We start from the raw sequence: 13,979 nt of genomic DNA, 5'->3' as shown, positions 1-13,979 counted from the left end.
TTTGAATGCCAAAATTAACAGACTTTGTTTTCCTCACTATTTGAAATAGCTGTGAATTTTCTCTCTCTTGTGGAATGATTATGACATTGTGTGTGTGTGTGTGTGTGTGTGTTTTAACCTTATGTGTCTGATAACTAAAATTCTTGTAAGAAGGAATAAGGACTTAAATTACAGTTTATCTTCTACTGAATGTAATTGTTTTAGGACAAATTGAAGTACATTTCCAGCTCTTACAAAATTGGCAAGACACAAATGAAATACCACAGAGATATGAGTCCTGGGGTTGTGAACCAGAAGTGAGATATCTATCTGTAACCTCAGCTTTTCTCTTTCCATGTAGCTCCCCCCCCGCACCTCCCTGCCATTATATTAGCCGTGAAACTGCAAGACTAGGCCTTGCAGACCCAGAGATCTCCCAGCTATCTGTGGGATGGATCCAAAAATGCTACACTGAAAAGGAAATATTCATAAGAAAAATTTTCAAAGTGGGATATGCCTTGAATATTTGAAAAGTACTTTATAGCAAGAAAAATGTCAAATTTGTTTCTTCCCAAATTTATACTAGCAGCTCAAACTTGTTAAAGAAACTCATTTTTGTATCTTTTCAGTGCTCTAATTTTGACCTAAATATAGATGTTTCACTTTCTGCAAAGCATGTTCATGAACAGTTGAATGAACAAATATGATATTTTGGAGAATCAAGTTTACTTTTCTACTGGCTTATGTTTCACTTTCAGAAATGTCAGCTCTGGCACCAGCAATTCAGCTTTCAGTTGTTTCATTTAACCTTTCTGTGAAATAGTCAAAGGCCTATAAATAAATATGTAAATGTTCTGAGGCAATCTTTGAAAGGAACCCCATACGTAATTCTTTCATGAATGCAAAAATGGTTTTGTAATGCCTCGGGTTCTGAAGCCTTCTGGTTTCCTGATCATCAAATAAAAAGAATAATCTCAGGCAACTTTTGCCACTAAGAGTATATCTTACTGTGTCAAGAGAAAATAAGCTAGATTCATTGGGAAGTTTTACAGTCAAAACACTGACAATTTCAGCCATGAACATATTTTACTGGCTTGCCCTTTTACTAGAAAACACAAGGTAGTAAATGAAGTATAATCAACATTCTGTACACCTTCTATGGCATCTCTAGTTACTCATTGCCAAGGGGCTATTGGCAAAGCTATAACATAGTAACACACAGGAACATTGTCTAGACCTTGAAATGGATTGAGGATAATCTCACACTGACTGTATCAAATTGGCAGGCTTAATAGTTTGTTAATATTTGGAATAAAACACTGTGCACCATTTTGGTGATAGGATTACCCTTTCCTCCAGAGCCTTATGTGACAAATGAAATAATTGGGATTGCTGCTGTCTTTATTGTTTTTAAGTCCTTGTTCTTTTCCTTAATACTCTGAAGAGTCAAGAGCTTTCTAATTATTACTTTGGGCTTATATCATAGCACATTAAAAAATTTTTTTAAAGAAGATGAAAAATGTGGTCTTTAATCTGTTCTCACTATATAAAACTTGATACATGAGATGGGCAAACATAAGTATATGATTAAATGTATTCAGATTCAGATGAGAAAAACTTTTGTAATGAAACTGTACGAATAGTTCTAAAACTTGTCTTACACAGCTAGTAGCTAAGCAACATTTTCCTTAAACCCCACTTTCTCGTCCTACACATGGTTTCAATGTTTACTCTTAGATTTAGAATATGCCAGTTAAAATATTGATACTCTTTTATAATGAGTTTCTGATTAGAAAAGAAAAAGCCACCTTAACAAGTATAGCACAAGGCATCTAACCAATTCTTCATGGTATTCTAAGGCTTCCGTGTTGTCCAATGGGTGATATGTTAGTAAAACAATGAAACGTTCCACGTTCCCTCTTATTACCATCCATCAGTCCAACAGCTGTAAAATCACCAGCTGCTAGGAAAAAGAGAACTGCATCAGTCCTCTCCAGCTGCAAAGAGAAAAAGCTTAAGATCACCTTTTCATATAATGTCTGGGATCCCAGCAGGCTGGAGTCAAAGTATGGTTTTCCTTGTCACAAAACCCCTAGCCTTGTAACCATGTCAAACAGCACATAAGCTACAATTTATTTTTGTTGTTATTGGGGAAGAAGTGTATGTGGGAGAAGTCGTAGAAGAGGCTGAGGTAATAGAGTGACAGCAATGTGAGCAGTAGCTACCATACACCAGGCACTGACCATCATAATTCTAATCCTCACAATAACTATGGAAGCTAGATCTTATTTTCTTGGGAAACGGAGGTTCAGTGAGACTGAGTAACTTAGCAAATGCTGTGGTGAATCAAATCCAGATCTGACTCCAAAGCTAGGGTCTTAATCACTGCCCTGGTCTGCCTTCCAGTAAAATGAACAGATAAGGAAAAAACTGAACTGGTAAAGAATAAATGGAATGTACTGGGAAGAAGGGGAAGCATGAAGAAGACACAGGAGTGTTTCAAGATAAATGAGGCTGCCAACTGGCACTCCACTTTGTGCCTTTTTCTGCTCCCCCCACCCACAGAAAGAAAATGACCCTAAAATCTTAGCGAGCCTGAGAAACAGACTAAGTGTCATTTCCATTAACTTAACTGTCTGTCATTAGCCATTAAAAATTCTAGCCCATGAAATCAGACTTTGTTAATTAATTACCATCCTGACAACAATATTAGCTGTAGATGAACTGGCATAGTCTATAAAGCAGTAGCTCTCAAACTTCAGCAAGCACTGAAATCACCTGGGCCCCATCTCTAGATTTCCTGATTCAGTAGGTCTGGGGTAGGGCCTGAGAATTGGTAATTCTAACAAGTTCCCAGGTAATGCTGGTGCTGCTGGTTCAGGACCACACTGAGAATGACTATTATAAAGAAAAGCTGGGCTAAACACAGATTTATACACACATACCTATGACAAGCTGACTAGTAAAAGAATTGCATTTCTCAAGAGGCTACTTTCCATTGTGCAGGCACAATTTATGAATCCAGTTGTTTATAGCAGCATATGTAAAATGAATTAGAGTTCATACAAATGTAGGACAATTGACCTTATGGCCATGTTATTAATTAGGCAAAAGGCTATGCTTTTAATGTGCAATTTGCTCAGCTGAGCAGTTCTAGGAATAAGAATATCACATTTAGAAGAGGCAACCATATCCAAATTTAATACCAACCCTTTATAATCCAGAAAAAAATACATAAAAATAAAATGCACTTAGGGATGGAAAAATCTGAAACCAAAACTATTCCCATTTCTGACCATAAACCTCTGCTGGTCCAATTGCTATGGCTTAAAAAACAAACAAACAAACATTTTAAGAGAGTAGAGACAACAAGAATATCCATAAAACTGGATTCCTGGAAGCCAACATACCTTTGGCCACTTAGCCTGTTTCTTATCTCTTACCCCGCCCTGGCTCCAAGTTTGATTTAGTCTTGCCTGATTTTGGCACATACCGTAGTTATAATACTAGGGGGCTACCACCACTGCTGCTGAAATCAATATGAAAATTGGGGAGCAGGATGTAACTTTAACTTTAAAGTTAAAGTTAAAGCAACTTTAAAAGGCAGTTGCTTCCAGTTTCAAAGTGACCTGAGATTAGTAAGGAAGTGTGGTCTCTATCCCATAGGGTCTTCTAGGATAGACACTTCTCATTCCCACATCCTTTTAAAATAAAAAATACTAAATAATCCCCTTTACTTGGTTATCCAGATCCTTTCAATAGGCTAACAGTTTTCTTTTTGGGGGGCAGGGAGAGGGGCCCTGCAGTAACTTTATTATAACAGAGAACCCAGGCTGCAATAAGTCTACATGATTAGAGCAAATGGTTGTTATCTTTCCAAGGGTGAAGCCTGAGCCCAGCTGGCAGCACGCTAAGGTTAAAGCCAAGGTCCAGAATATCCTGTTTCCTGGTATTACCCGCATGATGTGAGATGATGGACTGCACAACCACACTGAATGGAAGGATGAGGTCCCACTGGGCAGAGGCAACAACCCAACAGGAGAAAATTAAACAGTCACTAAAAAGGATGCTAAAATAAGGTGCAGTTGCCCACTCTCGCTATTCTTTGCTGAGAAAGATGAGGTTATGGGATGAATAGCAAATTATGTCCTTCATTCTTCAAATAAATAAATCCTGAGAAGATGGGGTCGATGGCCAATCAACCAGTAGAACAGGATGAAAATCTAGGCTAGTTATAGATCTTCGTGCCTCAGGAAAAGGGCAGCACAGATAAGGGAAAAGAGAGGAGCATTAAAATGCCTGGAAGCATTAAAAAGGCGAAACTTTTTTTCTTAAACAAAACAGGAAACAGTATCTTTTATTTTCCTTGCTGCAGTGGCAGCAGACCCTGGTTTTCATAAAACACGATTTCAGTTAATATGGTCTGTTGATAAGATTGCTCAATCATGGGAAGACAAGCAGGCTGACCATTATTAATGTTAGGATTAGGTCTTCTCACAAAGCCTCTAACAAGGGCTATGTCTCATGCTGGGTTCACTGAGGACCTCTCAAGACCATAAAGTACTTAAGTTAAAGCTTCTGCAATGTTGCAATGGCATGATTAATGGGTTCTTTAAGGATAGGACTTTCTCATACATGTTAACTATTTCAGAAAAGTTGTGGATAAAAAGGTGGGGGAGAGTTCGGTTTCAAGCCACACAGTTCCAGACACCAGCTATGGATGCCTCTGCCCCGTTTAAGTACATGTTCTTTTCTGAGGAACACATTCAATCACTGTGGTTGAAAGAAATGATCCACTCATCACCTCCACCCTTCCTCATCCTGTGAATCTCACATGTGCAGAGGATGAAGACAGGACAGTTGTCTCTGTTCCCTCTCATCAGGGAAATTACTTGGTGATCTGGTGATCTCATGAGCAAGGTAGCCCAGTTGTCTAAGATGACCCTTGCCACAGAGATGCAGCTGACCTCTGTCATGTAGATGGAGACCTCCTCGGTCAGCTGCTCCACCTGTTCAGGCTTTGCCCTGTGAAACAAAATATGCCAATCTGTTCGGGGATGTGCTGCCCATTGTGGGAGAAGTCCTCCTTCTTGAGATTGGAGACCAGCTGAATCCGCATACTAATGATACAGTTGGCCATGACTTGCACTTCTTGCAACTATTGTTTTTGAAAATCCGGGCTGGTCAGAATGGTCAAGGTCACCTGAGCTCCATTGAGGGGAGGGCTGGAATACATGGGATGGATCAAGGTCTTCAATTGTGACTCCACCCCTCTGACTTCATCAGCAGCTTTGCAGAGCACAGTCAAGTCTCCCACAGGCTTACCATAGAAGCCTGTATTCTTGCTATAGGACTGGCAGAGACAAACACTAATGCCCTCTTCAGTGAAGTGGGGCACAGCCCAGGCATCCTTGTTACCATCACTACTGGCAAAGCCATGGTAGGCCATGTCAAAGAACAGAGAGAGATTCTTTTTCTCATTGCTATTGTTGTTGCCTCCTATCGCTCAGGATGAGGGTCCACTCCTACAGGATTGTGGGCAGGAGTGTGCAGAACACTTTGCTCTGGCATTTTTGAAATGTCCTCCCTAGTGCCTGTGAAGTCAAAGCCACAAGTCTTGGGGTCATAGTATTGATAACCTTGTAGCTGCATGCCGGTGTGTCTGATGGTTTGGGCAGAAAGACATCTTGGCTGAACTTAAAAAATCTCTGCAGAAAACTAGCTCTGATCCCTAAGGCCTCAGTTCCAGAAATGGTCTGCACAGTGACATTCTAGCCAATTTTCAACACTTTGCCGTTCTCATCCAGGGTTAGTTCTATAGATGCCTTGCAAAATTCAGCCAGTCCTGCAAGGGGCAGATTTTCTTTGTTCAAGTTTTTTGCAGCAATCTAGGCCTCTGCCTTCCAGACACTAGGAGGACATAAGGCTTTTCCAAGGCACCACCTACCAGATTCTTCTTTTTACTGCTGGTGTCTCTTATAGGCTTTTGTGACTCCCAGGATTGGATCTTGGGGCCCCATCTCCACATGGGCTCACCAGGAGCTGACTCTTGCAGAGGCCAGCTGGTGAGGTTGGGGTGGAAGGTGGCAGTGATTTTGGATAGGACACTGCTGGAATGCACAACGCCATGGTGGAAGCAAGAGGTTTGGTGGGTAGTGGCAGAATGGAGTGGTGGGCGAGTGGTGCAGACGTGGAGGCTCAGGCTCATAGACTGACAGCTTTCTTACTGGCAGAAGACTGTATAGAATAGTTATATTTTAAGACTTTTGCAAAAGTTTCTGTTAACTCTATTTATCCCTTTTTGAGTTTAGCAGAATTAATAGAATTCTTTTTTTTTTTTTTAAGTCAGAGAGCCATTTTTCTAATTTCTAAAACTCTGGCATTTATTTCTAGGGGGTGCTGATGGTCACCTGCCATACCTGTACCAGGTCGTCTGCGTAGCCAGCGAAGAGTCTGGCCGTCAGCAGACCAGACCAGGGAGGAGCACTGGGGCGGCCCTGACTTGTTGCTGGTACTGATCACTTCTTGTTTCCGTTCATCTGCAATGATCTTGCCCTTCAAGTCTCAGATCTTGATGCTGTGGCCTGTGGCAGCCCAGAGCCAATAGTGGTGGGGGCTGAATCCCAGGGATTGATGGTGTCCCTGCCATCTAGTATCTGAAGGTACTTGCCTTTGTGGAGGTCCCACAGCATGGCCTGGCCAGCCGTGCCTCTGGAAGCACAGAGGAATCCATCTGGAGAGACAGTCACAGCCCATGTGGCCAGTGGGGTTGGTCTTCAGCTTGCAGTTTTCCAGGCTTTATACCTTGACCGCTTTGTGGCTTATGAACACAAGAAATTTATTTCTCACAGTTATGGAGACTGGAAGTCTAAGGTCAGGATGCCAGCAGGGTCAGGTTCTCGTAAGGACCCTCTTCTGGGTGACAGACTGCTGCCTGCTCACTGTATCCTCACGTAGCAGAAAGAGAGCTAGCTAGCGCTCTGGTCTCTTAAGGCTACTAATCCCATTCATGAGGTCTCTACTCTCATGACCTAATTACCTCCCAAAGGTCCCACCTCCACATCCCATCACACTGTGATTAGGTTTTCAACATATGAATTTTGGAGGGTCAGAAACACTCAGCCCATTGCAGCCTGCATGCTCTCCTTTCACTCATTCACTGAAATATAATGGCAGAAATTTATTGGCATTCTACCTCACACCAACTTTCTAGTTTACGGTCTAGTAGATTGACACATCTCTAGAATATCTGGGTTATTTTCTAGGTGAATCATACCTAAACCCCATTAACTTAGGTATTACAAATTATCCCATCCTTTATTTGAAGCAATGCTAGCTCAAAGATCCATTAGTGTCTGCAAACTAGTAGGTGTCTGCTCGGTGAGTGCTCCCATTTTCTCCAACTTGGAAGCCCCAGCTTCGTTTCTAGAGTAATAGCATTGTTCCTGTTTTTGGAACTCTGGTCGCTGCCCTAGTCATTTTCATTACCCCAATGCTGTTGTGCACCCCAGGGACTTAGCCCAGCAAACACAAACTCTTCTGCTGGCTAACTGGTTCATGGTCCCTTATGGCCCTGTCCTCTATCAGGGCTGGGAGAAAGAAGACAAATGTGGAAGTCTCCTCTCTAGAAAATGAAGTAAGGAAAATCTGAGGTCTTAAATTTTTATTTATTTTTTGTTTTGAACAGAAGTATCAGAGTAAAATATAAAATTTAAAAATCGGAGTGCTCTCCTCCTTGCCTTCTCTTTGCCCAATCCCCAGCCATAGCTCTGGGTGCATCCCAAAAAGGCACTTGCTATCTGAGCCACTTTGTGTCTTTTTTTTGGGGAGGGGGAGAAGGTGATGTGAGGACAATGACAGTAATTTTTCATCATTTTTCTATTCCTGTGTTGATATCATTCAATCAAACACCTACCAAACACCTAACTCTGGCTCAGTTAACACACTGTCCTGAGGATACAAAGATCACACAGTCCCCGTGCTCGGGAGTTTGTGATCTCCCAAGAGATGCAGACAAGTAAAAGTTCAGAGGAAAACACAAGGGGGTGCGTGACCATAGAGGAAAGAGGGTTTAACTCTGGCTTAGAGTGACAGGGGGTCAGGCCACTCTTCACAGAGGAGAATTATTTATTATTCATTCTATTAGCCGGACAGCAAAAGATACCAGGCATTAAACTGAGGTTCTTGTTTTTTCCACTTTAAAATTCGACTCAACAATGGTCCCCATTTACTGTCCAAGCTGGCTCTATGTGATAATACCACTAGTATGATTATGCCAACCCTTCTTGCTCCTCACCTTACACTTCGTATCTGAAGGTCATAGTACTAACAATTGGCATGGATGTGTTCCCGGGAATCTGGTTATCATGCCTGACTATTTATAATTCTAAAATTGAAGATTAAAAAACAAGTTAACTGGCACTTTTTAGGATGGGTATGGAGTCGGAGGAGTGAATCAGCCGAGGGAGAAACAGGAAGGGCTATGTGAGCACAGACCAACTCTGAGGGAACTTAGATGACCAGTGCCCAAAGCTGAAGGTAACTCATGGTTTGTTTTTCCCAGGGGAGGACCTGTTTTACATACCACGTGGAATGCTCCTGGGGCCTTGACCGGTCTGAAGCCATCAACAGGTACGCATTGATCAGCATGGCCGTTGCAGAAGCAGCTGCCCTTGACAATGAAATCATAGATTGCATAATGTGTAAAATGTTGAGGCTTTGCAGTCAGGTCATTTCTCTGACAGGGACAAGACTGCCGTTTTAGCAGCTGCACGCGGAGGTTGGTAATCTTCAGCTGCTCCTGCACTTTGGCACTGTAAGGGTTCTCGGCATCGTATGGCGGTGACAAAGCTCGGAAAATAACCTGTAAAGAAAAAAAAAAAATTACCATGAGTATATAGGACTGTGTGCAAAACCCCCGAATCACTTGCCTCATACAGTCTTGATGTGATTTGTACCTTTTGTCATCTGCAAGTGATAAGATAAGAGGCTTTTCGACCTTGATCGCACAGGTGTGCTGCCTGTTCGGATGTGCAGAGTAAGTATGAACTGAATAGCCGCCAGGGACCTGACTCTCGAGATGAAGGCAGCCATGCAGAGACTGGGAAGAGCATTCTGGGCAGAAGGAAGAGCAAGTTTAAAGGCCTGGAAGCTGAATCAAGCCTGGCTTATTAAAGGAAGAACAAGGCCAGTGTGACTGAGGTCCAGGAAACAAGGGGACAGTTTTCAGAGAAGATGATGGAGCCAGTACATGACAGATCATGAATAGAGAGTCCTTTAAAGGCCACGGTAGTTATTCTAACTGTAGTGGGAAGCCACTGGAAGGTCACACGCAGAAAAGTGATGTGATCTGATTTACATTTTTAAAAAAAATAACTCTCACTACTGTGAGGAGAATGGATTATTAGGGGTGAAGAATAGAAGGAAGCAGGAGGACCAGGTAGGAAGTGATGGCAAAATCAAGATGACACTTCTATTTCCAAATGAGGTGTGACCCTTTCAAAGACTAATCAGTTATTAATTGGGGCCACTGTTGCTACACATACCTTTGGTTCTCCCTTTCTGAATCTGCCTTCCAAGCTGTGGCACATTCTTGGAATATTATTACCAGCAGTAAAAATACAGCCCTTTCAAGGGGTATTTGATTTCTGAAATCGTTACAAGTCCCTTAAATCCAAATATAGAGAGTAAAATGGCTGGTCAAGTTAGTTAACAGTATGGTTAAATGCAAAGTAGAAGTAATAAAACTGTTTTTATTGTGTATGTTATAGATAGACTCGAAAGGCAATTTAAAACTTTAGTTCTGAATGGATAAAGAAGATGTGGTATATATATACAACGGAATATTATGCAGCCATCAAAAGGAATGAGATCTTGCCATTTGCAACGACGAGGATGGAACTGGAGGGTGTTATGCTGCGGGTAATAAGTCAATCAGAGAAAGACATGTATCATATGACCTCACTGATATGAGGAATTCTTAATCTCAGGAAACAAACTGAGAGTTGCTGGAGTTGGGGGGTGGGGTGGGAGGGATGGGGTGGCTGGGTGATAGACACTGGGGAGGGTATGTGCTATGGTGAGTGCTGTGAATTGTGCGAGACTGTTGAATCACAGATCTGTACCTCTGAAACAAATAATGCAATACATGTTAAGAAAAAAAAAAAAAGAAGATAGCTGGAGGGGAAGAATGAAGGGGGTGAAATCGGAGGGGGAGACAAACCATGAGAGACGATGGACTCTGAAAAACAAACTGAAGGTTCTAGAGGGGAGGGTGGTTGGAAGGATGGGTTAGCCTGGTGATGGGTATTAAAGAGGAAGCGTTCTGCATGGAGCACTGGGTGTTATGCACAAACAATGAATCATGGAACACTACATCAAAAACTAATGATGTAATGTATGGTGATTACGTAACAATAAAAAAAACACTTTAGTTCTGAGGAAGAAACCAGAGGAAGACTCAGAAGGGACGGACTTTGGGCGTGCGTGTGTGTGTGTGTGTGTGTGTGTGCGCGCGTGTATGTGTCTATACAATGGGGGTAAAAAAGGGGCCCTGGGCTGGAGTGGTACAAACTTCTCTAACGGGTCTGTTAACTTTGGGGAATTAGAGGCTGGTGGAAGAGGAAATCATTGCCAATGGAAACCAATGAATATAAAAAAGGAATTCCAAACTACCTCATAACATAAACCAGTATTATAAGGAGCCCAACACTAAATTATACCTTATTATGGAGGTTTAAAAAAAAAACAGTACAAAACCTCAAACAATCTTGTTAATTTATATAATAAGAGACAGAGCTCCCCTGAAAAATTCTTAGGTATCTCTTGATTTTTTAAAGATATATTAGGGTGCCTGGGTGGCTTAGCCGTTAAGCGTCTGCCTTCGGCTCAGGTCATGATCCCAGGGTCCTGGGTTCGAGCACCGCATCGGGCTCCCTGCTCAGCGGGGAGCCTGCTTCTTCCTCTGCCTGCCGTTCCCCCTGCTTGTGCTCTCTCTCTCTCTCTCTGTCAAATAAATAAATAAATAATCTTTAAAAAAAGAGGTATGTTAAAACTCTATTCAGAAATATTTTGATAACCAAGTAGCTTGAAAGTAAAGTAATTATTAAAAAGTAGGCTTTGGATAAACTCCCATTTAGAGAGAATGTATCTAAAAGTAGTTTTCCAGGAAAAAATTTCTTTAAGGAATACTTTGGATATAAAAATTTCATTTTAGAAACTGATTTTGCACTGAGAGTATGAAAAGGCAAGAATCAACTGTGAAGGATCACATCTCCAGGCCCACTGGTGCAGAACTGTCCTAAATGAAATATAATTTGGGGGAGGGGGTAGTAATTCAATGGATACTCTCCACCCAGTAGCCAGAGTGAATGTCTATAAACAGAAGTTGGATCATGTCATCCTGCTTACATCTACCCCCACCCAAAGACCTCCCATTTCTTTCAGGATAAAATACAAAGTCCTTATAGCAGCCTTGCCTCATTTTTGTTCTTCATACTTATTACCAACTGACACGTTGTAGTGGTAGTTGTGTATTGATTTACCATCTTCCCAGTCTAGAAAGTAAACTTCTTGAGGGTAATCACTGATCCCTGGACAGTGCCTGGCACAGAGTCAATATTGAATAAATTTTTGGTAAATTAGTTGGTTGATTATAACATGTGTTTGGCATTCAAGTAATAGGTGGGAATTTTAAATAACTTAATTTCCTCTTATAAGGTCTTAAACGGATTCACACACTGAGTTCATGTTATTGCACTAGAAGGGAAGAGGTAGGAACTTGTATTATAAAAACAGTTATAAATAACTGAATCATTAACCAGTTTCTGCATTTCTAGCTATTTTTGAACTTGCAAAACTTGGAAAAAGTTGTACCCTAAACTTTAACAATATTCTGCCCATTTATTCACATGTAAAGTGTGGAAAACAGCATATGGAAGAAAATTTTCCAACAAATAATATGTCACCCACTCGAAAGTCAATATATTACTAACATCTCTTTTTACTTTTTAAAAATTTTATTTTATTTAAATTCAACTAATTAACATATAGTGTATTATTAGTTTCAGAGGTAGAGTTCAGTGATTCATCAGTTGCGTGTAACACCCAGTGCTCTAGAAGTAATGTCTCTTTTAATGATAGCTTATATCACCGCATAATTTTACCTTTGAATCACTAAAAAAATAAAAAACACTGAATCCATTTTGAGTTTTATGTGGGGCTTATTTTTCATATACTATCCCAAATACTGGCATTCTGTTAGACATGTGTGAGGCACTCTAAATAAAACCAATAATGTGGCTACCTCCTGGTTTATTGACCACAGTAATGCAAGGACATGGAAAAGGTCACAGTGCCAACCAAGTAAGTGTTCCACTGCAAAGTCTACAGCATACTTCTCTAAATTGTGGCCCACCCTTCCTTTTCCTCCACATTGGTGGCAACTGTTTGCTCTCTCGGTTCCTATCACATATTTACCCTTGACATTTACCCTCGTTCCCTCTCCCTCCCTCCGTATAACCCCTGCCTCCTGAGAATTGCTTCGCACATGCAAGGCTAGAGGAAGATCCGTCAAGGTTTGTAGGAACTTAGAAGCTCTTTGGCTTCCTGAACCCAGACTGTGGAAGCTGAATGGCGGCTCTGTGCTCCATGTGCATGACACCAGTCGGCACACTGATATCAGCGGGCTAGGGACATCATGACCCCCGAGGCTGCATGCTGGAACGGAGACAGCAAAGTGCCACAGACACAAAAGTCAACGGGAATTTAAACCATGAAATCTTTTTTCCAGAAAGGAGACGCCTTAATCTGATACTCTGGGAAATGGATCTACCCTGCATCAGGAAACAAAGAGTGCGCCAATCCAGATGCTTCAAGCTTCTGGCAGGTCGCCCTTTGGGTCCCACCCAGTTTTTCTTCAAACATCTCCAGAAGAAGCCTGCGTGGCACAACTAAAATGAAGTAAGAAAAAGCGTAGAAGCCCTCCTGTAACACCAGCCTCTTCTGGTTTTGTACCCATCAGGAAGAGGATATATCTGTGAGCCCATCACTGCTCCTCTGTCTATGACTGCTTCCGAAGAGACATTCCTGACAAGACACAGAAGACAGAGGGGATCTAAGACCAAGCCTGCTTTGATGTTTCCAGCTTGTTAGTGCTATTGACCAGGACTTCCTGATCTTATTTTTCAAATTAAGGAAGTTGATTATGTTTCAGTGGCTAATACTCTCCTTACAGAGGAACCTGTCACTCAGAATGTAGGCGACATTAAGAATCTACAATGAGATCCCAAAGACAACCAGGAATAATACCAACTCCACAATATTTTCCCATCTACACTTCTGTATATATACGTATAGAATATAATGTAAACAGCTTTGTTTCAACTTAACAATGCCTTGTGAATTTTTTCTGACTCAATGAAAATAACCCAGACCAACAACATCAGTTATCAAATCTGGGAACTAGTTAGAAATGCAAATTCTATCTATCTATCTATCTATCTATCTATCTATCTATCTATCTACCTATCTATCTATGAGAGAGTGAGCAAGAGCAGAAGGGAGAGAGAATCTGAAGCGGACTCTGTGCTGAGTGCAGAGCCTGACTCGGGGCTGGATCGCACGACCACAAGATCATGATCCGGACTAAAACCAAGAGTCAGACCCTCAACCGACTGGGCCACCCAGGCTTCCCAGAAATGCAAATTCTTGATCCCTATACCAGGCTGACTGATCCGAAACTCTGGAGGTGGGGCCGAGCAATCTGGGTTTCAACAAGCCTTCCGGATGATTCTGATTCACAATAAAATTTGAGGAACACTGCTACATTACTTAAAAATCTGGTTAGAAGGGCACCTGGGTGGCTCAGTTGGTTAAGCGACTGCCTTCAGCTCAGGTCATGATCTTGGAGTCCCGGGATCGAGTCCCGCATCGGGCTCCCCGCTCGGCAGGGAGTCTGCTTCTCCCTCTGACCCTCCCCCCTCTCATGCTCTGTCTCTCTC

General features: G+C 41.8%; 1 protein-coding gene and 1 pseudogene across 3 annotated transcripts in view; both read right to left on the bottom strand.

Moving 5' to 3' along the window:
• Nucleotides 1-13,979, bottom strand: part of NTN4 (netrin 4) — a 115,832-nt gene that overhangs the window by 61,467 nt on the left and 40,386 nt on the right. For all 3 annotated transcript variants that reach the window (XM_021687534.1, XM_021687535.1, XM_021687533.2), the window contains one exon: nt 8,564-8,842. In XM_021687534.1, the coding sequence (XP_021543209.1) occupies nt 8,564-8,842 (279 nt within the window). The remainder of the gene's footprint in view (nt 1-8,563; nt 8,843-13,979) is intronic.
• On the bottom strand, nt 1,824-6,187 carry LOC110577982 (annotated as a pseudogene).

Source organism: Neomonachus schauinslandi, chromosome 5 (genome assembly GCF_002201575.2).
Source record: "Neomonachus schauinslandi chromosome 5, ASM220157v2, whole genome shotgun sequence".
NCBI classification, from domain to species: domain Eukaryota; kingdom Metazoa; phylum Chordata; class Mammalia; order Carnivora; family Phocidae; genus Neomonachus; species Neomonachus schauinslandi.
Note: the sequence above shows the minus strand (reverse complement) of the source record. Positions and strands in the feature narration are given on the sequence as shown.